Source organism: Electrona antarctica (genome assembly GCF_951216825.1).
Source record: "Electrona antarctica genome assembly, chromosome: 5".
Classification (NCBI taxonomy): Eukaryota; Metazoa; Chordata; class Actinopteri; order Myctophiformes; family Myctophidae; genus Electrona; species Electrona antarctica.
Genome location: NC_136810.1, coordinates 22,299,756 through 22,327,348, shown reverse-complemented (window position 1 = coordinate 22,327,348; position 27,593 = coordinate 22,299,756). Strand labels below are relative to the sequence as shown.

Sequence of the window (27,593 nt, the reverse complement as noted above, 5' to 3'; positions counted from 1 at the left end):
GTGACAGTATTGACATTGTTGGTGGCGGTGCTGTTCTCATGGCTCCTCTGTAGGCACTTGAAGCTTGTAGGTTCTTGTGTCATGGTGTAGCAGACATTGCTAGTGAAAAGCATATCTCTGCTAATCATCACTGGCTGTTGAAATTAGTCCTTGCAGTCATCACAGAATTGTATTATTGTCAATCTGTGAGGTTTCAATCCTGTAGAGTTCAATCTTGTAGACTTGTAGAGTCTTGTAGAGTTGATGATCAGTTCTTGTTGATTCTGCATAGCTTGCTTCTGTGGTCATCTCGTCTTTGTCCGCCTGGAGAAATCCCTTCATCTTTGAGTTCTTTAAAATGAAGTGTTTGCTGTTGATTACAGCAAAGCATTCATCACATCCTCGTCACCATATGTTGTAGATTACATAATCTTCCAAAGATGAAGGAATGACAAAGTTCTTCAGGGTGAAGTATTGAGAATTTATTAAGAAGATTAGGCAGAGTAACAACATACAGAGAGTGAGGAACATTCTCAGACAGTCCTTATAGTCTTGTCTTAACAGAGAAGCTATACTGAATGTCCATATACGGATCTGCACTAAACATAAGGGCGACACACAAATAAGTATACCTTTGCTGACAGCGTGGAGGAGTCAAGTCAGCTGTTAGATTGACAGCTGCATGAATTAGACTGAGCACATTGGTGAGCAAAGAGACTTAATGGAAGGAAGATAAATACACAATAATGCATATATTTGGCACTGTAGTTGGCATTCTAAAATTCCCATTACAGCCCCCCGCCCGCCCCCCTCCCCAACACCAATACATCGAGAAAAAACCCTCTCCGTCTGAAGGATTCATGTACATTTTTTTCCCATAATCATTACTATTGATTTATGTCACTCCTTTGTGTGTGAATGAGTCAGGCAGTCACCCTCTATACCTCCTCCCTCCAACGCACGCACGCACGCACGCACGCACGCACGCACGCACGCACGCACGCACGCACGCTAATGTAAAACATGTCTCTCGTGCGAGTGTGTCGTTCTGCTGGTTACTTGTCCTCCATTATTTTCCAACAGCTCCACCTCTTTGTTGTCTGTCGCTACTTAATTATTACGGTCGGCGCGACCGGCAGTTGCTCTCCCAGTCTGTGAGCTCCTGGGAAGGTGCGTATGTGTGTGTGCGTGCGTGTGTGTGTGTGTGTGTGTGTGTGGAGACTAGAGCTCTTCACAGGCCCCCCAGAGATTCCCAAAATACCCAGGAACCGAGACGCACCTGGGTTGGATCTGTGTTTTATCATAATCACTGTGGGCCCAGTGGGCCGGGTAGGAATCGGCCGTATATATCCCACCTTACGAGGTGGCCACCTTTTCGTAAGTCACCTCATCACCGAAAACTTAGCCTGGGCAGCATTCCTTTTCGGGTTTATGATCCGGTCAGGAGCGGATGATATCGCGACGTCATGTTGTAGTATTGTTTTGTAGTCAACAATCATCCGGAACTTCTTTTTCCCTCAAACCGATTTTTCTCAATAAAAGCTACAGGCTACGAGAGCTTTTATTGTTATTCTTCCGGTTTGAGGGAAAAGGAAGTTCCGTTTGATTCTTCCTGCCTGATGACGACAAAACAATACTACAATATGACGTAACGATATCATCCGGTTCACACGGCACTTTTGTAACACAGACCAGGCTTTCCTCCGAGGTGGAATGCCTGATGACGCGAGGTTACCGAAAACAGGACTATGACTAGGCCTTAACACTCTGCTGTAGGCGTCTAGACACTATAGTTTGGCAGGGAGGTTAAAGGCCCATTCATAGTCCAGTTTTCGGTGAAGAGGTGACCACCGAAAACTACAACATGACGTCATGCCGCGGTGGTCAGCGCTCACACAACACATCTCTCTGTTTTTACTAACCACTGTTTCGGTGGTCACCTCTTCAATGAAAACTCGACTATGCTGCTACTGTAGGCGTCTAGTTCGATTAGACTTCAGGGTAACCGGAACGCTCGCCCAAAAGCACACTCGCCTCCATTCATTTCGCAGACCACTCGCTCGCCCCCCCATTGTTCTTATATTCTTGTATTTGTTTTACTGAGGTTATACGTAACTTATGTTCAGGAATATGTTTAGGATTAGGCATAGATTTACTGAGGTTATGTTTAGGAATACCTGGTGGCAACTGGCAAGCGTTCCGAGGTCGCCGGATTTGATCCGGGGTGAGTGTATTTTGGGGCTTGTGTTCGACTGTAGCTACACCATTCCTGTAGCGCGCTGACGGCTAGCAGAGGCTGACCATTAGTCCATCGCTACGGTGTTAGCTGCAGGCTAATGCTAACAGAGACTACGTGGCTTTGCGTGTGGTTACGGTGGGTCAGCGTCGTAATTCTGACGGTGCAGATCCTGGTTATAGTGTACTTGCCAACCCATAGAGCCCCAATGTGAACCCGGACATGTTGAGTACACCAAGGTTTTATGTTAGAAATATTGAGTATGGGTCCCCAGCATGTAGAAACTGATGTTAGAAATGTTGAGTATGGGTCCCCAGCATGTAGAAACTGATGTTAGAAATGTTGAGTATGGGTCCCCAGCATGTAGAAACTGATGTTAGAAATGTTGAGTATGGGTCCCCAGCATGTAGAAACTGATGTTAGAAATGTTGAGTATGGGTCCCCAGCATGTAGAAACCAGCAGATGCTAACTTGCATGAGCAACATGTTGAGCAATTCTCATAAATGGCATATCTGACCATACCATTAACAACCTATAGAAGCCAAAAGAAAATCTAAATTTCATCATGCTTTATGTATAGCATGTGAATGTCAAACTAGGGCTTTTCATGATGCTGAATCCATTCCAAGCATTAGTTTTGCACAAAAAACACTCATTGGGCTAAACACGACCATAGCCACTTGCCCAAATGTGCTGACTCATCACATTTTACCCCCAAGGAGTGTTTTTGTGCAAAATGAATGCTTGGAATGGATTTAGCATCATGAAAATCCCTAGTTTGACACGTCACATGCTACATAAAGAATGATGACATTTTGATTTTTTTTGTTTATCTTCTATAGGTTTTTAATGGTATGGTCACATATGCCAATTATGAAAATTGCTCAACATATGCAAGTTAGCATCCGGCAGTTTCGACATGCTGGGGACCCATACTCAACATGTCTAACATAAAACGTTGGTGTACTCAACATGCCTGGGTTCACATTGTGACAAGTGGACTATTATTGATAGGGATAGGGAACAGGGTTAGCAATATGGCAGGTCGGACGAACGCGGCGTCAGGAAAAATGCACTGTTGAAAACAATGACACGGCGTCAAGCTAACGCTACAGCTAACGCTACAGCTAGTGAAGTGTGTTTGGTCCAACATACTAACAGTCTGACAGGCATTAGTCCGACACCCTAACCCAAAACCCAACCCTAAACCTAACCTCACAGGAAGACGCCGGGAGCGACGGCGTTGTCGGACTGTTTGTATGTCTAACAAACGTATGCACCCTGTGGAGTGCATGGAGGACTCATGGACTCATCTCATCTGTCTGTCCCAGTGCTCATGGTTTCTATAGTGGCCCTCTCTTGCACAACCCCTTATACTTTACCCATTATCCCTAAACGTATTTGCCATTTTTTATTATTATTAAAACATGTTTAAATAGTTCAACTAGCCGATCTACATCGAAAGGTTGTGAGCTTGTAGATCGGCTATTTGAAAATGTTTAATTTTTTTATTATTATTTTTCTTTTTTTAACTCCTTAAGTGCCAGGGGGTGGACACCAGTTTTGGTCCTGGGTGCCACTGTTCTCATTATAAATAAAAGAAAGAAAATGTAATTCTATTGTGCATGTCATGTGCATGTCATCACCTGCACACCAGATTAGAGGAATTTTCAAAATATGGATAAAAAAAATAAAAAGAATATAATCTTTTTTTGTTTTTTCCCCAAAACATCTCGTCTTCTCGTTGGTGGCTATCAGTGCATGGTTAGATTAATCTCGTCATCTCGTCGGTGGCAAGAGAGGTTTAAGTTGCGCACTGTTTAAAGCCACAGTAGTAGCTCCAGGTGCCACATTTTGTTCAGCAATGAACAATTTCATGGAGAAGAAAATGTGATTTGTGTGAGAATCGTGATCTCAATTCTTGCGGAGGAAAATCGAGATTCACAATTGAGCAAGAATCGTGCACAACTACATGATTAACCATGTTAATTGTTAATGAATGAGGAGCTGCTGAGAGGATGAGTTAGTGTGGAACTGACACAGGCACTATGACAGCAGGACTTAGACACAGTGCCACCCCTTACCCCTTATCTTATTTTGTTTTACTATTAAAGTCTCTCTCTTGTACAGTAGCAAAAACATAAGAGTAACTACAATTAAACCAAAAAAACCTGTTAGTTTCAGCATTTACTGTGTACTGTAGCGTACTTTACTGTACTGCACTGTACTCACCAGTTTCAATTTAGGGCCTCCACCCTCATGGGGGCCTCCGAGCTCCGTCTGACCGCCAGGCGCCAGTCAACCCCCCGGCAGTGCCCTGCCACCCATGGCCCTCTCTCTCTCTTTCTCTCTCTCTCTCTCTCATGCGCTCACTCGCTGCCTTGCTCTCTAGTTACACCTATTTTCTGTTTATAACCTTGGTAAAATGTGCGGCATTGGGAGGTAAAGGGGAGACACTTTATTGTGAAGGGTCGACAGGATGAGAAGAGGTGTTGTTGCTGCGTAATTGTCGAGAGTAATCGAGCACCGAAGTCTGATGCCAATATCGGTAGAGGGCGATAAGTCCACTGGTTCATGTACTTTTTTATTTGCATTGTAATCCCCATAGGGGGATTTTAGATCGCCTCATATAAGAACTGTGATTGAAAAATAAGCAAATCATCCAGGCCATTTCACTCATATGGATATAAAGAATCAACTGACTGTGAGAAAACGCTAATGTTACTGCTTCTGAATTAGTTACATTTTCACTAGAAACAGACTACATGAAATAAGACTGACTGACGATAAGTAAACGATACAGAGACACCTCCCCGACAGTTTTGCAGAGACAGTTTGTTTATTTTTGGACCAGAATTCTTATATGAGACGATTTTAAGACCATGTTATTCTCCAGAGAAATTACTTCCGTGAACCAGTGGATGAGCGAGTGACGTCAGGACTTTGGCACTCTATGGCTGTGCGCGATATTGAATGTACTTGATGTATTATTAGTGTTGATGTACTACTGTTGTTCTTGCAGGTATTAATCGTTTACTGGGGAACGGGACCTATGAGGCGGCCTTCCCTCCACACGAGGTAAGAGGCCATGCTTTCTGCACTTCTTCTTAAAGGGACACTTCACCCCTTTTGCAACCAGATCTGGTTTTTATGTGGGTAATGTGTGTTTTTAGATATTTTAGCATTTCCAAGTGTCCATGATGTCATGGACACTGGGCTCACTTACTTCCTGGACACTACATGTTGTCTCAGAAAGACAACTCTCCCTCTATCTACAAGGAGGAGCAGTGCACCAAAGCATTATTGGAAATGTAGTGAGCCCAGTGTCCATGACATCATGGACACTTGGAAATGCTAAAATGTCTAAAAGCACATATTACCCACATAAAAGCCCCAAGAAAGTGTTTCTTGTCTCCCAAACATCATTAAAATAAGATCTGGTTGCAAAAGGGGTGAAGTGTCCCTTTAAAGGACCACTTTTCAACCTATCTTCATATAATTGGTCACTCCTCACTAATGTTCACGATAGAATATCACCATTTTGTTCTTCTCAGTCTGTGTCTCATTGGAGGGCTGTGGGCAGTTCAGAAACCTGTCCACCAGTGACATCATTGATTAAATTGCAGGCTCTCTATTCCTGTAAAGTTGCATTTCGATCATGGAAGCCATCGTTCTCACAAAAAAAAAAAAGAAACCTTTAAAAAATATATATAATCTGCCTAACGATGATGTCACTGCCCTCTTATGATACACAGACTGAGCGTTTTATCATGAACATTAGTGAGGACCAATTATAAGAAGATAGGTTGAAAAGTGGTGAAGTGGTCCTTTAAACACCACATGGGTGTCTGCTTTGCTTTCTAATAGCGAGTGTGCGCGTGCGCGGGTGCACCGTGTCACTCTGTGGTCAGTGTGAAGTCTGTATTAACAGGCAGGCAGAGCGTAGTGAGGCATCGGATTTATTCTCGCGTCCCAAACGTAACTAATCTACAACCTCCCAACGTGTTGCATCAACGACGCATTGTGGACTTTTAATCCATTTTTGGGCGGGAACCCCTTTTGGTGTTTTAAGCGTAACGTTATACTTTAGCTATTGAATATATATTCTTTCAGAGCGAACGTTTATAACTCAAATCTTTGCTTCTAGGAGTTCCTTGGAACAACTTATTTTCGATGGGGGGGTCGATTATTCTTAATTTTTTTAATATTCGAATGTTCCTTAGATTATGGGATATTCGTTTGCAGCACTATACCCCTATATGGGGCGAGGCTTCCCCGCCACATATTTCTGGCAGAAATCGTTGACGGATGATTTCTCCATTCTGCTGTTTGAGGTGATGTCAGTCTCTCCTCGTGATGAATGATGTAATTCGCTAGACTCCTCGTGTTTCTGATGATGTAATTCGATAGACTCCTCGTGTTTCTGATGATGTCATTGGCTAGACTCCTCGTGATTCTGATGATGTCATTCGCTAAGAGCAGACATCGACCTTTTGACCTCTGTGTTGTCAGGGTGGGTGTATGTCAGGGTGGGTGTATATAAGAGCAGAGATCGACCTTTTGACCTCTGTGTTGTCAGGGTGGGTGTATGTCAGGGTGGGTGTATATAAGAGCAGAGTTCGACCTTTTGACCTCTGTGTTGTCAGGGTGGTTACAAGAGCAGACATCCCATCAAGACCCACGGCGCTCAGAACCAGAGACACCTGCTGTATGAGCGCTGGGCACGCTGGGGCATGTGGTACAAGTACCAACCTCTAGACCTCATCAGGTATGTACTGTGTGTGTGTGTGTGTGGTAACTACACGCACCTGCGCGTCTGAACCACCGCTATATAAACGCCTGCCGGCTCGCGGGTCAGAGCAGGTTGATTCACCACGCAGGGCGGCTAGACAGACAGCACGCTCGTAGCGAAAGTCTTGGGTGGCTTTATGGAGCAGCAGCAGTAATAGCAGCAACGGCAGCGGGCCGGACGCCGAGGCGGAGGAGGAGAGTGACTAGAGGACCCCTCGTTCCTCCCGGCCGCCTACCTGCCACTCAGGTTGTACGCCCACCTTTCTCTACTCTGGCATATAGAAGAATGTTGAAGATCACCATAGCAACCGAGCCTGGCCAGCTTTTGTTTGAGTATCGCTAAACGGGCACCGCCCCCCTTTGTTATTCTGATACGCTCTGAAAGAAGAGAGCGCCCTGTTGAAGAGACTTTAGAGAAGCCTGTTTGTTCTTGTTTGATTTGGCTGAAGAGTGAGAGGAGAGAACGCTGGGCCTAGAGCCACCTACCCTCTGTCTGTTGGCGAGAGAGTGCCACCTGGCGGCTTGCTGCCGTTATTGCGGCCCAGAGAGAGAGAGAGAGAGAAAGAGGACAAGAAGAGTGAGTGAGTGTGTGTGTGTGTGTGTGTGTGTGTGTGTGTGTGTGTGTGTGTGTGTGTGTGTGTGTGTGTGTGTGTGTGTGTGTGTGTGTGTGTGTGTGTGTGTGTGTGTGTGTGTGTGTGTGTGTGTGTGTGTGTGTGTCTCGCCTATATGGTGTGTGAATAATCCATTTCATTAGTATAAAAGAACTCCAGACAATGGCAGTAAGATACCCATTGATCTTGTACTTTTGAACACTAGGCTTGCACCACATCTTCAGAACATGGCTTTACTTTTAAACATGAAATATGTGGACCTACATCTAAACAACAACTCATTACATGGCAATGTGAAATTCATGGCATAACCAGGGGTGCACACAAGCGGTACGCCAGTGCGCATGCGTCGTCAAAATTAATTCTGCGCTGACAATCAAGCGCCGGGAAGCGCATCTGTGTACCAACAGCTGGCGCCGCCCAGAATGATTATTATGGCCAGAATACTAGTAAAATCTGTAGCGAGAGCATTTCCCACCGACTGCCAATCAAAGTATGTCTTGCACAAGTGCACTGGCCATTGTGGCCAATCACAGCGCGTCCTTACTCAAACGAGGGAGGATCCATTTCCATTTCCATGCTGCTCGCTGCTGGGAGGAGGGCGGTTCGGTTGAAAGGAGTTTATTACTGAGAAATCCTGACACAAATGGTTCGGCTTCTCCGTTTCAGATGTGGAGCAGACTAAAAAGTAAAAGTTGTAAAAAGGGATGCTTTGCACTCTTCCCATTCGCCGCTGTGCTTATGTTTGTTTTCCGGGTGCTGGAGCAAGTTGCTCGTGTGCGATCCAGTCTCTCACAGCCTAGGCACCGTAGCCTGGCTAATAAGCCAGACGGGTACAGGTTTTAGTTCCGACAGTGGGAAGAGTGCAAAGCATTGCGGACTGGCACTGCTGCTGCACCTGTATGCACAGTACCTACGTGTATAAGTTTGGGGGGTTCAGAGTAAAAGCGGCCATGTCTTCCCCGGCACCCCGGAGCTCCTATTTTGAAGGAATGTTTCTTGTTTCAGACGTTACTTCGGGGAGAAGATCGGGCTGTACTTCGCGTGGCTCGGTTGGTACACAGGGATGTTGATCCCTGCTGCGTTCGTCGGCCTCTTTGTCTTCCTGTACGGTCTGTTCACCATGGACTCCAGTCAAGTCAGGTCAGTGAATGTACGCACGCACGCACGCACGCACGCACCAGTTAACAGTTCACCATATACATTAAGGCTAGGTCGGGTGTCGCTACACCTTACATCTGATTACTATATTTACCCAGGGTATCTGGGCTAAGCTCAAGAACTTGTTTCCAGCCAGGCCCTGCTCATAGAACATTTCATCGTAGTGGTTCAATGCCTTGTTCAAGGGCACTTCAGCGGTGGTAATTTTAACGTGTCGGACCGCTGATTCGAACTGGCGACCTTCCGGTATCAAGACCGCTCCGCAATCCGTTCGGCCACCGCTGCCTAATCAGATCTCTGATCTGATCAATCCCTATGTCGCACCTCGCTGTCTCACATCATCAAGCAAAATAACGTCCAGATCACCAAGTCTGTAATTTAAAGACCAAAGGAGATCTGGCTTTCAACACTATAGCTCCAACACTTTGGAATGCACTGCCCTTCGGAATCGGAATCAGTTCCCGAGCAGCAGCTCTACTCCTGCTGCCCCATGTTTAATGGTCATCATTAGGGATGGAGCTCGTTAATTTGTATTGATAACGAGACGGGATACAATAAATTCTGAACAGTTTGCCAATAAAATAATATCAAAGAAACTGTTAACTGGTTAATACGTGTGCCATCACTTTAAAAGTGACAGCGCTGGTTGGCAGGTATCAATACACTTTAGACCGACATGTTTGTGCCAGCATGGATGATTACATTTATTTCTTGATCGCCTCTTGTCTTGATTGTTTAAGCATGATGTCATGGGCCGCTTTACTCGATAACTTGGGCTTGATAAGCCCAAAGCTTATTGATAACGGGTACTCAATAAGCTTGTTATCGGATTTGTCCGGATATCGGTTATCAAGCTCCTTCCCTAGTCATCATGGCTGCTAACATGCTGTTTGTTTCTTCAGTAATGAGATCTGTGTGGCCAACACCACCATCAAGTGTCCTCTGTGTGTTGTTAACATGTTGTTAACATGATGTATGTTGTTTATGTGTTAACAGTAAAGAGATCTGCGAGGCCAACACCACCATCATGTGTCCGATGTGTGAAGACTGCAGTCCCTGGACGCTGAGTGACAGCTGCGTGTTCGCCAAGGTCAGTGTGGAGGTTCATAAGGTCAGTGTGGAGGTCGTAAGGTCAGTGTGGAGGTCGTAAGGTCAGTGTGGAGGTCGTAAGGTCAGTGTGGAGGTCGTAAGGTCAGTGTGGAGGTTCGTAAGGCTTCTGACCAAGCAATTGGTTGAAATCGGCTCTCCGGGCCGTGCTGAAATGAGCATGACGGCACACCTAGCTGTTAATAGAACATTTGAGAAAGGATTAATCACATTAGAAATATCATCAGTTGTGCTAATTAGACAGAGTTTTGTCAGAGCAGCAGCATTATATTGGCTTAGGAATGGAACAAAAACAAATCAAAGAATAAACTAAATTTCCCTCCTGTGTTAACTGTGCATAGCGCAGGTCCACGCTCCTGTGTGGATTTTCATCATATAGGGGCTTTTACGGAAATTGCTCTCAGGAACAGCTCAACTGATTTGGTCGTATTTGTGATGTCATAAATGTCACCCTACTTTGTATAATTCCTCCCTCTCTTCAGTCTTCAGTTCCAAATTTGTATTTCCACTTTGTTTACAAATTTTACAATGTCTGCCATTGTTGATTTTTTCAAGCTGGCATGGAATGGAAACAAGCCTGTGTTTATCTAGCATCAATAGTATAATGACTCAAATAATAAATAAGTTGCATATCAGCACCCCCACCACCTCAGGACATTGTGGTACTGCAGCTAAAAAAGCTTCAGAAGCAAAACAGAAATGCCATGGACTGGTTATATAAGAGTGGTGATTGAGGCTCAAACTATTAGAAATAAGTTTGAGGGACATAGACAAAAAAAACTGTTTTAAAATTAATGTTATAGCTGCTTTAACATCGGTTATTATGTTGGTACTTGGAGAGACAGATATTTTATGAGGTGGTACTTTGTATGAAAAGGTTGCGGAACACTGGTCTAGTGGATTCCAGTGTTATCAATATCAACCCATATCAACCGGTAGGTTACTAAATGGATATGAAGCATCAACTGATGGCGAGAAAACGCTAACATGAAGGAAGCCAAACAAAAAAACGTTTTTGTGTACCTGTACACAAGATGTAACAATAAACTACAACCTTGAACTGTGAACGTTACAGCCGCCAAATTGTTTACATTTTCGCCAGAAACGGACTGTATCAAATATGAGTGACTGACTGTCATAAACGATACAGAGCCACCTCCCCGATTATTTTCTTTTGAAAGGAAAATGGTATGTGGTCTCCGAGGCTACCTCCCTGAAAATAGCGCCGGGACAATTATTATTATTACTTATTTTTGGACCACAGTTATCTGAGACAATTCTAAGATGACCCAATTTGATTCTCTGTAGAAAAAATTACTTCCATGTTACTTAGTGTCTTCTGTACTTCTGTACAATGTTCAACAACTTAGTTTCTAATAATTGCTTTCATCTGTTCTCTAGGTGACCCATCTTTTTGACAATGGGGGAACCGTGTTTTTCGCCATCTTCATGGCGATATGGGGTAAGTACTGTACGAGAGTGTTCCAAAGGGTTTGAGGATTTTTTTCTCTATGGAGAATTACATGGGGTCATCTTAAAATCACCTCGTATAAGAATTGTGTTACAAAAATAAACAAACTGTCTCTGCGATATTGCCGGGGATGTGTCTCTGTATCGTTCTTCAAACACAGTTCTTATATGAGGCGATCTAAGATCCCCCTATGGGGCTTATAATACAAATAAAACACAGTTCTTATATGAGGCGATCTAAGATCCCCCTATGGGGCTTATAATACAAATAAAACACTGTTCTTATATGAGGCGATCTAAGATCCCCCTATGGGGCTTATAATACAAATAAAACACAGTTCTTATATGAGGCGATCTAAGATCCCCCTATGGGGCTTATAATACAAACAAATAAATACCCAAACCCGTGGACTTTCACACTCACTCCAGAAGGCCACTATATTTCCACACTCACCAGAGGAGCGGATCAATAATATTGATTGATTGATTGATTGATTGATTGATTGATTGATTGTGTCATAGCCACCGTGTTCCTGGAATTCTGGAAGAGACGTCGAGCAGAGCTGACCTACGAATGGGACCTGATCGACTGGGAGGAGGAGGAGGTCATCAATACCCCATCAATACCTTGTTTTCAAAAGTAGCTATTTTTGCTATTGTAACTAGGGTTGTCCCGATCTGATCGGGTGATCAGAAATCGGGCCAAACACGTCATTTTCAAATGATCAGAATCAGATCGGGAGCCAAAAAACGTAATCGGGACATCCCTAGTATCAATATAATATCCATATCATGATATTAGACTGGATATTGTCTGTGATTTGGGATATTGTATTATTGTGATATGGCATAAATGTGTTATATAAATATGAATATCGGATCGGGAAAAATCTATATCAGCAGATGCTCAAAATCAAATGATCGGAATCAGATCGGGAGCCAAAAAAACATGATCGGGACATCCCGGAATTGTAACGAAGGCTCTCACTCCCTCTCACGAGAGTTTCACATATGGAGACGACAGAGACATCTAGTGTTGACATCAGGTCAATGCAGGAACTCCATATATGGACATGGACTAAAACTAAGACGAAAAATGTTCGTCGACTACCATTTTTCACTGGTGACTAATACTAAGACTAAATATATTGACAATTTCGTCAACAAATAAAAACTACCGGTAACCTAAAATGTTAGGAAGGGACTAGTGGACAAGAGATCCAGTATAAGTCATTTTACACTTGGTTGCATGCAGAAAATAGCCGATCTACAAGCGAGCTTGTAGATCTGCTATTTTCAGCAAGTGTAAAAACAGTCATTACGACGGCATCAAGGCCCACCAAAATACATTTTAGTCGACTAAATCAACTGTAGATTTAGTCGACTAAAATCTTATGACATTTAGTCGACTAAAACTAGACTAATGCTAAAACATTCCAGGTTACTAAAATGTGGTCTGATGTTTTTTTGGTCGATGATTTTGGTCTGTGCTCAGGGTGCTGTGATTGACAGACTCTGATTGGCCCTTCCACTGCTTGGAACACATGATGTTAACCAATTATAATCAATATCAAATCATATATATGGATCTAAAGCTTGTTATGCATGGATCAATATCATATCATATATGGATCTAATGCTTGTTATGCATGGATCAATATATAATTTATGGATCTAATGTCACTGATGTCACTGATCTAATGCCTGTTATCCATGGATCCGTAACATACATAGTATGAGCCAATCATTCTTCTAGGGATGGCCAGAATTATCAATACATTGATGAGTAATTCCTAATTACCACCCCCCCCCCCCCCCTCTCTCTCTCTCTCTCTCTCTCTCTCTCTCTCACTCTCTCTCTCTCTCTCTCTCTCTGGATCCGGGTCGGTAGCAAAAAATAACCTGACTGGGACATCCCTACTATGAATGTTCTTACTGTAAAGTAACAGTAGATTATTGCGAACGCCAGTGAGCCATTACTATGGAAGCATGCCTGGCTTGTCTGTCTGTCTGTTTGTCTGTTTGTCACGCTGTAACACCACCTGCCCGCCCACCAAAGGGCACAGCTGTATCACACACAAAAAGCACGCACGCACTCACGCACGCACTCTCGCAAGCACGCACGCACGCACGCAGCTGCGTTTGAGTCCCGGGTCTTACTTGTAGTAGGTTATGGATCTCCATCCCTAAATGTTCTTAAAGTGACAGTAGATCACTGCTCTTTCAGGACGAGCTGCGGCCACAGTTTGAAGCCAAGTACTCCAAAGAAAGGGTTAACCCCATCTCTGGCAAACCTGAGCCTTTCCAACCGTTCACCGACAAACTGAGCAGACTCCTGGTGTCTGTGTCTGGAATCTGCTTTATGGTAATTATTAAGTAATTATTATCATCATTGTGTCTGTGTCTGGACACTATAATCATGATTACTTTAGTGTTTACATTATTTAGCATGGTATCTGCTTCATGGTAAAGAGGTTTTTAAATATAGTGTAGCAGAGTGGCTCACAGCCTCAGCCTGATGGTGGCGCTATAGTGTAGCAGAGTGGCTCACAGCCTCAGCCTGATGGTGGCGCTATAGTGTAGCAGAGTGGCTCACAGCCTCAGCCTGATGGTGGCGCTATAGTGTAGCGGAGGCCCGGGTTCGAATCCCAGGCATTGCATAAGATTATACTGTAATTTGCAGTCCAGCTTGTGTGTGTCGTGTAATAATTTAGCCATGGCTCAATATCTCCCCCCAGTGGACAAACATCACTGTTGCGGTTGAGTGGATTTGTCTTGCGTTAAACTGATGTTGCACAGTTGTTGATTGATTTCTAATAGAAATCACACAATACCAAATTAAATGATAAATACACTTACTACAATTATTGTACTGATGATTTATTTGTAACCACTTGGTCATAATAGGAGATAATAGCAGATCTGCAAGCTCACACTGCAACCTAGATCTACACCTTTTGTGGAGTTCTTGGGGGTAAATGAAAATAAAGAAATAAGATGAAATAGGGGCACGGTGGCACAGCCGGTACTCGGTAGTGCTGTCACCTCACAGCTAGAAGGTCCTGGGTTCGAGGTCATGGTCATGTTCTCCCCATGTCCCCTAAGGTAGGTACCTACCCTCACATGTTCTCCCCGTATCCCCTAGGGTAGGTAAGCTCACATGTTCTCCCCGTGTCCCCTAGGGTAGGTACCCTCACATGTTCTTCCCGTGTCCCCTAATGTAGGTACCCTCACTAAACTACCTCCCCCTGGCCAGCCTGATGGAGGGGAAAGGAACTGGTTGGAATAACGTGTTCCATCCACACGCTCCCCCCCCCCCCCCCCCCCCCCCCCCCCAGGTTGGCAGAGGGAGTGTAGCGCCCAGGATTAAATTGCTTACAAAATCTTGGGATAAGATAATAATATACCTTGAATATACCTTGAAGCTCAAGCATTAGTTTACATATTTCCTGCTTATAGATTCCTGTGGTTTTTACGGCGGTGTTTGTTCTCTGGTCCTGACAGACAGTGTTTGGTCCATATTTCAGATCTCTCTGGTCCTGACAGACAGTGTTTGGTCCATATTTCAGATCTCTCTGGTCCTGACAGACAGTGTTTGGTCCATATTTCAGATCTCTCTGGTCCTGACAGAAAGTGTTTGGTCCATATTTCAGATCTCTCTGGGCCTGACATACAGTGTTTGGTCCATATTTCAGATCGCTCTGGTCCTGACAGACAGTGTTTGGTACTTATTTCAGATCTCTCTGGTCCTGACAGACAGTGTTTGGTCCATATTTCAGATCTCTCTGGTCCTGACATACAGTGTTTGGTCCATATTTCAGATCTCTCTGGTCCTGACATAGTGTTTGGTCCATATTTCAGATCGCTCTGGTCCTGACCGCGGTGTTTGCCGTGGTGGTCTTCAGGCTGATTGCCATGGAGAAGTTCGCCTCGTTCGACTGGGAGTTCGTGAAGAAGAACTTGCACTTTGCCACCTCCGGCACCGGAGTGTGCATCAACTTCATGATCATCATGTCCCTCAACGTCGTGAGTGAACTTTAATGACTGACTGACTGACTGACTGACTGACTGACTGACTGACTGTGTGTGTGACACAGACAGTAGGCGGGCTTTAGACCGGATCAGGCTTTCCACAGCTACCCCACACAACACAGCATTCACTGTCTGCAGTGCAGAAGCTCTCAATGTTTTAACCATAATACAACAAATTATACAATAACTAAACACAAATCACACCTGAAATGGATTGCAATACTTTACAATTCCATCATAAAAAAAGGTCAGGGACCCCCGGGCTGCAGCCCACCCTCGCCCAACTGTAAATCCGGGCCTGACTGTATAGAGCAGTCCCGCCCCCTACGAGGACCCAGGAAATAATTCCCCGGCCGTTCATTTTCCTCATAGACATTTCAATTTCATTTTTTATTTAAAGAGCGTCGTACAAAGCCAACTCGAGGTGTGACAAATAATGACAACACACATTTTTTTGGGCCGAACAAATAATTAGAAAGAAGAAAAAAAACTCATACAGCTCATACATGCTGTCTTCTGTCTGTGGAAGCTCATACATGCTGTCTTCTGTCTGTGGAAGCTCATACATGCTGTCTTCTGTCTGTGGAAGCTCATACATGCTGTCTTCCGTCTTCTTGTCAGGTTTATGAGAAAGTGGCCTATCTTCTGACCAACCTAGGTGAGCCCTGCCCTGTCACTTGTTGATTACCTTTTGATTAATTGAATATGATTTGGTAGAGTATAATTGTTTTTGTATCTTAACGATTAAATTAACCATTTGAATCAGTAGGCTATTTCATATTTTGCCACACAATGAGATGTTGTGGAAGAATTGTGAAAGTAAAGAGCCCGTTTAAAAGCTCAGAAGCATTATTATTAATATTAGTATTAGTATTAGTATTAGTATTAATTACTATTATTATTATATTACAGAGCATCCTCGCACAGAGTCAGAATGGGAGAACAGCTTCGCTCTCAAGATGTTTCTGTTCCAGTTTGTCAACCTGAACAGCTCTACTTTCTACATCGCTTTCTTCCTGGGAAGGTACCGTAACTATAGATATACAAGTTCTTTCTTCCTAGGAAGGTACCGTAACTATAGATATACAAGTTCTTTCTTCCCGGGAAGGTACCGTTAACTATAGTTATATAAAAACAACATGAACTGGCCAGAGCTGTAGGTAGCAGGTGCTACCTAAAGGTAGGTAGCTTTAGGTAGCGGGTGCCAGACCAATCTGTAGCATGTGCGTTTGATGGGTCGGTCTTTGTTTTTGTTCGAACTGAAATATTATCTATAGACTGCGGGGTCTGCGGAGGCCCAACAAGGCCTACTAGCGCTTCGATCACTGTTTTCATTAGCACAAGGCTGGATTAATGATTTATTACACGTCGATCATGCCCATTTCCTCTCATTTGAGCCATAATGCTAATAAAGACGGCGTGCGTGAGTGCACGCGGGGATTTTGTCTGTTTTTACATGTAGCTAAAAATGCTGCCTGTGCAAAGGTAAGTTTATCTCGTTCTCTCGTTCTCGGGTGTCAAGGAGTTAAGGTACAGTAACTCTATAGGGCTATATTGGTCTGCTGACAAGCTGACTGCTGGTTGTCCCAAAAACGAGACGTAATATATGCAGGGGTGACCCCAGCCTTTTTTTGGAACCAATGCTTGTTCAAATGTAGAACCATTTCTGTCCAGTAAATGAGTCAATGTGTTGAATCATGAATGAATGCATTAATTAATGATTTTATTTGGCATTACACATTCAATAACACTCACATACTTTGAAAGAACATCGATTATTCCATAATTCCACAGTCAGTCAGTGGTTTTCAACTCTTTTCATATCAAGGCCCATTATTTATTTTAATCATAAGGGTCATTTGGTTACCAACTCTCCATCATTTAACTGGGGACCACCTGAAACCTCCTCAAGGACCACTGGTTGAGAAACACTAACATACAGTGTTGAACATCAGGGTAGCACCCAAAAAACAAAATCAAGACTTTTCTTTTTTCTTTTGTTGTTGTTTGTACTTTACTTGAGTATTTCCAATTTCCAATTATTTTACTTCTATTCCACTGCATCTCAGAGGCAAATTTTGTATTTTTACTCCACTACATTTATTTGAAAACGTGTATACTAGCTATTTTGATTATTATTAAAAACATACATTAACCACTTCAACCCTGTACATTTTGGCCATTTCAAAATAACCGATCTACGATCTGCTGTTTTCAAAGGATTTGTATACATTTGAAACTTGAAATGAAACATTCTGCATAAAGCGTACTTTCTACTTTTGGTACTTTAAGTACATTGTGATGCGTGCGTGCGTGCAGGTTCGCTGGCAGGCCTGGGAAATACAACAAACTGTTTAATCGATGGAGACTGGAGGAGGTGAGTGATGATGATGGAGTAACTAAAACATTTACATTTAAGTACTTAATTACTGAAGTACAAATTAGAGGTTCTTCTACTTTACTGGCGCGTTTCCAACTGCCAGTACTTTTACTTCTACTCCACAAAATATACATTACATTATCAGGTTGCTTCCTAGAAATGATACAATTGTATTTAATCATGACACATTTCTCTCCTCAGTGTCATCCCAGTGGCTGTCTGATTGATCTGTGTCTGCAGATGGGAGTGATAATGTTCTTCAAGCAGATATGGAACAACTTCATGGAGCTGGGATATCCGTAAGTTATCTTTCATGAGCATTTAATATCATCACATTATTATGATGCTGGCATGTGGGTCATGACGAAAGAATAAGGTCGCGGATACAAGCGGCCAAAATGAGTTTTCTCAGACGGGTGGCTGTCATCTCCACTTCGAGATAGGGTGAGAAGTTCAGTCACACAAGAGAGAGACTTGGAGTAGAGTCGCTGCTTCTTCGCCTGGAAAGGAGCCAGCTTAGGTGGTTCGGGCATCTGGTTAGGATGCCTCTCGGGCGTCTCCCTAGGGAGGTCCTCGAGCAGGCACGGCCGTCCACTCCGGCCGGCCGTCCACTCCGATGCGTGGTAGTAAACTGTATACTCTCTCTCTCTCTCTCTCTTTCTCTCTCTCTCTCTCTCTCTCTCTCTGGCTCTCTCTCCCACAAACACACGCTGTTAAGAGTGACCGCGACTAAGTCTATATTTCCTGTCAATAATAAGCAGTGTAAAATGTAGTTCATTGGGAGGTAAAGGGAAACGCTTTATTGTGAAGGGCCCTTCACGGCACAGGCACGAAATAGAGTGTTTAAACTGGGCTGCTTGGCTGCATGTTAGAGTAGACTGATTTGCTCCGGTCTGTCCGGTGGCTGTATACATACAGTTATGCTCTGCAATCGCCTGATAAAGGTGAGTTTTGATTCTTTGAACAGTCAAAACAAGACCTAAAATTACCACAGGCACTTTCAAAAGAGGGCAAGATAGATAGAGTAAAGGTGGAATACAAACACAACAGCTCCATCCAGGTGGAGGCCCGGGCTGTCAATCTCGCCTCAGAGCCCGTGGAACACTCTAACCACCACTGTCCTCGAGGCATGTGGAGACCCCGGGGCAGACCAAGGCACAGATGGAGGTACATCGACTCACTGGCCTTGGAAACATATTTCTCATCAAAATATATTGAAGAAACTTGAGGTACCCTTCTTTAATATTTCATCATGATTTTTCACCAAAAAAGCTAAAAATAGCTAATGGGCCCTATCATAGGGGGCAAAATCGGTGAAAAACGTGCACATTATTTTAAAAATATTCCTAAAAAAATGAAATGGAGCTGGGAACTTATCCTTTGGTCCACCCATTCCTGGGATATGTGAGAATTGTTCAGTGAAAAAAAATAAAAACTCCATTGTGGGTGTATGGGATTTTTCACTATCAGTCTATCACTAAACATGGGTGAAATTCACCCGAACACCTGCATGTAGAAAAAAACAGGGATGTGGGAAGAGAAACAAACCTACCTTCTATGATGTCACTGAGCATCATGAAGGTAGTGAAAGACCCACCCACCTCAGACATCAGCAACATTATGATGTCACTGAGCATCATGAAGGTACTGAAAGACCCACCTCAGACATCAGCAACATTATGATGTAACTGAGCATCATGAAGGTACTGAAAGACCCACCCACCTCAGACATCAGCAACATTATGATGTAACTGAGCATCATGAAGGTAGTGGAAGACCCACCCACCTCAGACATCAGCAACATTATGATGTCACTGAGCATCATGAAGGTACTGAAAGACCCACCTCAGACATCAGCAACATTATGATGTCACTGAGCATCATGAAGGTACTGAAAGACCCACACACCATCAGCAACATTATGAAAATTACAAAAGTATAATTGTCCGGGTGAAAATGTTTAGTGTTCTAGGGTTAATGCAGAACGGTCTCGTTGATATTCACCGTCTAGCAGTGTCCCCGTCGTTAGGTAACGCTCGGCTCGCCTGTGGTCTGTCAATGAAATGATTCCCCGCCGTCCGCCGCCATTATAACCTACATGGATTTCTAAACAAACTCTTTCAATGCAAAATGCTGAGTTCAAGATCAGGGGAGTTCAGAAAAAAGCAATTCTCGGGTATGGCATGGAAAGGAGAGGAGTGGCATTTCCATTTCTTTCACCATAGTAAAATGCTGCATACATGGTGTGGAAAGGGCAGTTGTTTTACAGACGGGTAAAAGGGCAGGGGCTGAAGCCCCCTTTGATGTCTATGTGTGCACGTCCCTGGTCTAGTTACTCTGTGTTTTTTCTCCAGACTGCTACAGAACTAGTGGTCTGGTTTCTCTGTGTGTTAGCGTTAGGGTTGACAGTAAGGTGTTTGATTTTTGTTTTGTTTTATTATTCTCCAGACTGCTACAAAACTGGTGGTCTCGGAGGAAGATGAAGAAGGGAGGGGGCGTGGGCCACAACGTGCAGAGCAGCAAGGCACAGCTTCCCCAGTGGGACAAGGATTGGAACCTGCAACCCATGAACACCCATGGGCTGGTGGACGAGTACCTGGAGATGGGTAAGATTTAGAAGACTTCCCTGGGGGTCTTTATGTGTGTAATATATGGTTTTAGATATTTTAGCAGTGAGCCCAGTGTCTCTGATGTCATTGACACTGGGCTCACTGCTAAAATGTAAAATATCTAAAACCACATATTACACACACAAAGACCTCCAGGAAAGTGTTAAATCTTCTAAACTTCATTAACATATATTTTTTTGCAAAAAGGGTGAAGTGTCCCTATAACATAATCAGCGCCTGGATTTCTTTCGAAATAGAAGCTCGGGGTGCCGGGAAGATATGGCCGCTTTTACTCTGTAAGACCTCCCCTTTTTTTGCAAAAAGGGTGAAGTGTCCCTTTAACACAATCCGCGCCGGGATTTCTTTCAAAATAGAAGCTTGGGTGCCGGGAAGATATGGCCGCTTTTACTCTGTAAGACCTCTCCCCCACATCCCCCTTTTTTTCTCTTGTTTGTTATCAATGAAAATGCACTAGGATGTGTGCAACCCGTCGGTTGGATTAGTTATGAATGAAAATAACACTCATCTTTTACTTTCTCTAATAACAACCTAAAACATGAACCTTGGTTGAAAAACAAAACAAAGTTGTCCTTTAAAGGGCCACTTCACCCCTTTTGCAAACAGATCTTATTTCAATGATGTTTCGGAGACAAGAAACACTTTCCTGGGGGTTTTATGTTGGTCATTTGTGTTTTTAGATATTTTAGTATTTCAAAGTGTCCATGATGTCATGGACACTGGGCTCACTTCCTTCAGTTTGATTTCACCACCATCTTCTACTCTAGTGCTTCAGTTTGGTTTCACCACCATCTTCGTGGCAGCCTTCCCTCTGGCTCCCATGCTGGCTCTGCTCAACAACATCATCGAGATACGCCTGGACGCCTACAAGTTTGTCTCACAGTGGAGGAGGCCCATGCCCGCCAGAGCCACTGATATAGGTTAGTTAAACTATGTATCTATCTATCTTAGCCCGCAGCACTTGCCCTAGCCTTGACGACCTTACAGGCGTATATGCAAAGGCTCAACTTATGTCACCATGTATTCACCAGGTATCTGATAATGTCCTGTTGGTTCTCATGGTTACCACCAGGTATCTGGCACGGCATCCTGGAGGGCATCGGCGTGCTGGCCGTCATCACCAACGCCTTCGTCATAGCAATCACGTCGGACTACATCCCCCGTTTTGTCTACGCCTTCAAGTATGGGCCCTGCGCGGGCCAGGGATACAGCAGCGAGAAGTGAGTACGGGCCCAGGGATACCGTAGTCTCGCGTTGCCAGACTGTTGCCTCTCATAATTTTCAAATTCTTCCGTCATACAGTCTGGAGCAACGGAAGCTCTGATCATGAGTAAAATATAAATGCTTCCGTCATACAGTCTGGAGCAACGGAAGCTCTGGTCATTAGTAAAATATAAATGCTTCCGTCATACAGTCTGGAGCAACGGAAGCTCTGATCATGAGTAAAATATAAATGCTTTCCGTCATACAGTCTGGAGCAACGGAAGCTCTGATCATGAGTAAATATAAATGCTTCCGTCATACAGTCTGGAGCAACGGAAGCTCTGATCATGAGTAAAATATAAATGCTTCCGTTATACAGTCTGGAGAAACGGAAGCTCTGATCATGAGTAAAATATAAATGCTTCCGTCATACAGTCTGGAGAAACGGAAGCTCTGATCATGATTTTTCTCCAGATGTTAGCAAGGTTACGACATGGCTGTGTTTTCTTTTTTCTCCAGATGTTAGCGAGGTTACGACATGGCTGTGTGTTTTTTTTCCTCCAGATGTTAGTGAGTTTACGACATGGCTGTGTGTTTTTCTTTCTCCAGATGTTAGCGAGGTTACGACATGGCTGTGTGTTTTTCTTTCTCCAGATGTTAGCGAGGTTACGACATGGCCGTGTTTGTTGTTGTTTTTTTCTCCAGGTGTTTGCAAGGCTACATGAACGGCAGTCTGTCTGTGTTCGACATGGCGCTCAACGACAGCCACGCCCCCTCACGGTACTGCCGCTACAGGGACTACCGGGCGCCGCCCTGGAGCCCCGCCCCCTACGACTTCACGCTGCAGTTCTGGCATGTCCTGGCGGCCCGGCTGGCCTTCATCATCGTCTTCGAGGTCTGGACATGTTGTTTGCATTTTTAACACAATCTATGCCAAACTCGAACAATCTTGTATATAGAGCTTAAACCCTGCTGTGTCAAACACGAGAAATGTTATTAGTTATTAGTATTAATTGAGAATTAATACTATTATTTTACTGTATTTTTGTTTCTGCCGCTAGGCAACACTGTCTTGCTTCCATGGTGTGACGCCATCTAAATCCAAAAACTCGGTCCACATACTTGCATGCGTGCGCGCGATCTTTAGCTGCGTTCTTCTCTGAATTGAGGCTCAGATTGAGCTGATATGAAGGTGAGGGACGATGTTCGGAGCTCAATAAAAATATTAGCGTAACCTCCCGGTTAACATAATAGCATTTCTATCGCTAGATTAGGTGATCCTTGGTTTCACGAAAATGGAAGATTACTACTTCTGGTTCACGCGGCCGGTTCATGGGTCTTTTTCACAGCCTTTTCCGTGCATTCTGTTGGCACTGGCACCACTGATTTGGAAGCACTTCACCCATATTTAACCCACAGAGGCCTCTTTTCCCAGGAGGAATTTTGTAAAATAGACAATACAAAAATACATATTTAGCCACTTGTTCGAATGCCCCCGCCCACCTGTCAAAAATAGCTAAAAATCGCTAAAATTATCTTTTACTCTCTAATAGCAACCTAAAACATCAATCTTGGTTGAAAAAAAAACAAGTTGTCCTCTTAAGTACAGTACTCATAAGTAAATGTGTACTTGGCTACTTTCCACCACACTGATTTTGTTCCCTTCCCTTCGTCAACAGCACCTGGTGTATGGCATCAAGTCGTTCATCGCCTACATGATCCCTGACATGCCCAAGGACCTGTGTGACCGCATGCGGCGCGAGAAGTACCTGATGCAGGAGATGATGTACGAGGCCGAGCTGGAGCACCTGCAGACCTCCCGGAAGAAGACCGGGCAGCGCTTCCACCACGAGTGGCCTTAAGACACACATGCACGCACGCACTCACTCACGCACGCACGCACGCACGCACGCACGCACGCACACACGCACACACGCACGCACACATGCGTCTCACACGCATCACACACACACACACACGTGTCTCACACGCATCAGACACATCACCAGTGTTGGGGGTGACGTCGTTACTGCGGTGACTAATGCCCATAATTCCGACATCCCATTACTCCGACTGCGCAGCTTTTCCGTGTGGTTATGGTTAGGGACGGGATTAGTAATGTGGCGAGGCACATAGACATAAGAAAGGTAGACACCTCTTCCGGCTCTGGGGGGACGAATGCTCTCAAGGGAGGGCACGCTTCGGTGTTGGTGCCAAGGAACGTTAATGAAAGGAAAGGACCTGAGTCACGTGACTGGACGCCGCCATGACAACACCCATGTCCATATAACTCTATGGGCACACGTTCCGCCCTCGGTTGGATACAGGTCGCTCCAATGAATTCGCCCTTTGTCAGCCTTCTGATTGGTCTCTGACTGACTAACCAGCAGGCTCTTTCTGCCTTGTTCCGCCCTGTTTCCGCCTTGTTTATATTGAACATCTTTTTGGGAAAAAAACTAAAAACAAACATTATATGCCCAGTTAACATGCTGCACCTGTGATGTTCCTTTTTACTGACACCAAGTTTAAAATAAGAATTGAGTGCACAGAATATCAATATGAAGCAACTGAAAAACATATTATTTCAATGGTAGTGGATGGAGAGAGAGGATTTTTGTCCAACCACGAAACGGCAACCAATGGGTGCGAAGAGGGGCACAACCACGGGCGGGACTTGACAGGGTGAATTGCAGCGGTGAATGAGTTATCTACCTTTCAATGTCTATGGCGAGTCGGACCAACGCACCGCCGGAATAACGCAACAAAGATTTTTGGGTAACGGAGTAACCCAACACGTTAGTTTTGCACTTACGGTACTCGGTTACTTAAGTTACCTTTTCCCAAATAGTGGTGTTATACTTTGTTACATTCAAGACCTACATGTCCCTGTTTCTTACTGTTGCCACAAAGGTAAAGGGAAATCCATTGGATGCATTTGCGCCGCCGTTTCCTGATGATTGAACAAGCTCGTCTCTGTCAACAGAGACTTGCACAAATCAGCGACTGGGCCAGCAGTCTGTGGTGATTGCATAATCAATGATATTCAATGGGTCACCATTTTTGGTGTGACTCGCAACTGACGTCTGACCGACGGTATTACTCCTTGGAGAGAAGACGTTGCCCTTGCCTGTAGTACGATGGTGGAAGTATTCACACCATTTTTGGAGTGAAAGAAGGAGAATGTAGGCACGGGTGGCACAGTCGGTATCGCTGTCGCCTGGCAGCTAGAAGATTCGATTCCCGCTGTGTTTGCTGGGGGCGCGTTCTCTCCTCTGCGTCATCAGCGCTCATACCCTGGGTGGAGTTGGCGAAGGGGCCTTTCTGTGTGGAGTTAGCATGCTCTCCCCGTGTCCCCTAGGGTAGGTACCCTCACCAAAAAACATGCAGTAATCCTGGTCTCTATACTGCCTCCCCCTGGCCAGGTGGGGCGCCTGATGGAGGGGAAAGGGACTGTTGCTACCGACCAGAAGAGGCGGCTTGGACTCCTCATTTATAGATGGAAGCATGAGGTCTGTTGCTCTCCCCATGTTGGCAGAGGGAGTGTAGCGCCCATGGATTACATTAGATAATTGACACTGGGTGAAATAAATGGGTTGAAAAGATTGTGGGGTAAAACATTGAATTGAAAAAAAGAAAGGAGGGGAACGTTATTAGCCCCGGTGAAGCCCAGCCCAGGCTGTAGTGTAGATTTTATGTTTACCAAACTTCCTCGCAGAGGGGTTTTAATCGTCAGCAACGCAGTAAAATAATCTAAGGAGGAGTTACTTTTCTCATGAAGTAATACCGCAACGTAACGGAGTACATTTTAATGGCCGTAATCCTGTAGCGTAACAAGTTACTTTTCAAAGTAGCGCTACCCAACACTGCACATCACACACACACACACACGAGTGGTGGGACAAAGTACTCACATTTTCACTTAAGTAAAAGCATCAATACTGCGATGTGGAAACACTCTGTTACAAGTAAAAGTCCGGAATTCAAAATGTACTTAAAGTACCGAAAGTAGTACTCGTTTTGCAGAATGTCCCGTTTCGTTCACAAGTTGTATAAGCAGATCTACAAGCTCACGATGCATTTTGAGCTTGTAGATCATGGAGCTCCTGTGGAGCTGACGTGTTATGACATTCCATATGTTGATGCTTCCCCATCCATCCTTCCTCTTCGATGTCTCCCTTTTGACTGATACCTGTCCATTCAAACTCTAGACCGGCCTGACCGGCAGCCGGCGAAAACTAGAGTTCTCAACAGGCCTGAAGATTAAGGCCCGGCCCTACCTGGGCCCCTCATCAAACCCTGTACACTCAAGACACTGCCCTTGCTGCCACCCTTAGATCTCCATATATGGAGCTGACCTGTTCTGACATTCCATCTGATCTGACCTCATCAAACCCTGTACACTCAAGACACACTCCATATATGGTCAGTACAGAATTCATTCCATATGTTGATCTGACCCCCATGCCAAAGTGCCAGCGCTCGCCCCGCAGTCTGCTGTCACCCAGGCGGATATGTTGATCTGACCCCCCATTCCAAAGCGCCAGGGCTCGCCCAGCAGTCTGCTGTCACCCAGGCGGATATGTTGATCTGACCCCCCATTGCAAAGTGCCAGCGCTCGCCCAGCAGTCTGCTGTCACCCAGGCGGATATGTTGATCTGACCCCCCCATTCCAAAGCGCCAGGGCTCGCCCAGCAGTCTGCTGTCACCCAGGCAGATATGTTGTACTGACCCCCCATTCCAAAGCGCCAGGGCTCGCCCAGCAGTCTGCTGTCACCCAGGCGGATATGTTGATCTGACCCCCCATTCCAAAGCGCCAGGGCTCGCCCAGCAGTCTGCTGTCACCCAGGCGGATGCGTGCACACAACCTCGCCGCTTCTCGCTTCTCTTACTGGTACTTGTAACGTAGTATATAGCCTAGTTCTGCATTGCAATGTTGATACTTTTACTCAAGTAAGATTTTAGTACTTTTTTTTTCCACCACTGGACTGGACACAGCTTTGAGAGTCCTGCTCTGTGGGACTCGACGCACCAAAGAAGAATCCCTCCTTGGTTTTCTCCTCTTCCAAAAAAAAAGAAAGGACCCTGAACTGGACCTCAACTTCCTGCAGATAATATTCGCCGCCGAGACCGCCATCTGGTGGCTGATTTTGTAACTCAAAGACCACCAACCATTCATCTCTGTGGAGAACCGTCTTGTTTTGAACGGTGTTTCGAAACAGGAAAAAACATACATTTTGTAACCGGCGATCATAGCATTTATAGAAATGAGCCACATATCAAGCTTGTTTTGATCATAAAATGCAACGTGGAAAAGATGCGTTCCCATAGACGACATAAACCAGCAGACATTTCCCTTTTTTTGTTCTCATTGTTACGAGCACGAACTGAACAGAGTTGTGAACCATAATCATTTTTTTATTTATTTTTTAAGCGTCAAAAGACGATCTCGGCGGCAAATGAGTTAAAAAGCAACACCCTGGACTGCACCCGGACTTCTCTGCAGATGACTTCTTTACATTCCTCCTCAGACGTATACAGTATGACTTCACGTAAGGAGCCTTCCTATTGGCACTCTCCTGGACTCATAGGGCCTTTCTCATTGGCCTGTCGTGGAGTCATCGTGTATGTATTTCTTGGTCTTCCCAAAGTCCTGGACTCCTGGTAGGGCTCGGTTCCATGGTCCTGGATCATGTATAGTGGTCTTCCATTTGGAACCCCGCCCACAAAATCAAGGAGCCCATTTTGAGAACTCCTGATGTATGGGGTCTCCCCAATCCCCCCCCCCCCTGGCTTCATGTAGGAGTCTCCCCATTGGCCCCCTTGGCTTCAAGTCGGAGTCTCCCCATTGGCCCCCTTGGCTTCAAGTCGGAGTCTCCCCATTGGCCCCTTGGCTTCAAGTAGGAGTCTCCCCATTGGCCCCCTGTCTTCAAGTCGGAGTCTCCCCATTGGCCCCCTTGGCTTCAAGTCGGAGTCTCCCCATTGGCCCCTTGGCTTC

At 44.7% G+C, this 27,593-nt stretch overlaps 2 protein-coding genes across 2 annotated transcripts in view; both read left to right on the top strand.

The window, feature by feature from the left end:
* LOC306923736 (anoctamin-3-like) overlaps window positions 1–23,460 on the top strand; it is a gene marked incomplete at both ends in the record, with an annotated part of 87,932 nt that extends 64,472 nt beyond the window's left edge. The window contains 17 exons of the mRNA XM_079502009.1: window positions 5,239–5,294; window positions 6,863–6,984; window positions 8,627–8,761; window positions 9,776–9,869; window positions 11,288–11,348; window positions 11,879–11,961; window positions 13,584–13,721; window positions 15,218–15,382; window positions 16,010–16,046; window positions 16,301–16,412; window positions 17,708–17,765; window positions 17,970–18,067; window positions 20,217–20,374; window positions 21,163–21,315; window positions 21,468–21,615; window positions 22,304–22,493; window positions 23,278–23,460. Of these exons, the coding sequence (XP_079358135.1) occupies window positions 5,239–5,294; window positions 6,863–6,984; window positions 8,627–8,761; window positions 9,776–9,869; window positions 11,288–11,348; window positions 11,879–11,961; window positions 13,584–13,721; window positions 15,218–15,382; window positions 16,010–16,046; window positions 16,301–16,412; window positions 17,708–17,765; window positions 17,970–18,067; window positions 20,217–20,374; window positions 21,163–21,315; window positions 21,468–21,615; window positions 22,304–22,493; window positions 23,278–23,460 (1,991 nt within the window). The remainder of the gene's footprint in view (window positions 1–5,238; window positions 5,295–6,862; window positions 6,985–8,626; window positions 8,762–9,775; window positions 9,870–11,287; window positions 11,349–11,878; window positions 11,962–13,583; window positions 13,722–15,217; window positions 15,383–16,009; window positions 16,047–16,300; window positions 16,413–17,707; window positions 17,766–17,969; window positions 18,068–20,216; window positions 20,375–21,162; window positions 21,316–21,467; window positions 21,616–22,303; window positions 22,494–23,277) is intronic.
* pkp3a (plakophilin 3a) overlaps window positions 1–27,593 on the top strand; it is a 486,421-nt gene that overhangs the window by 236,301 nt on the left and 222,527 nt on the right. The window lies entirely within an intron of this gene.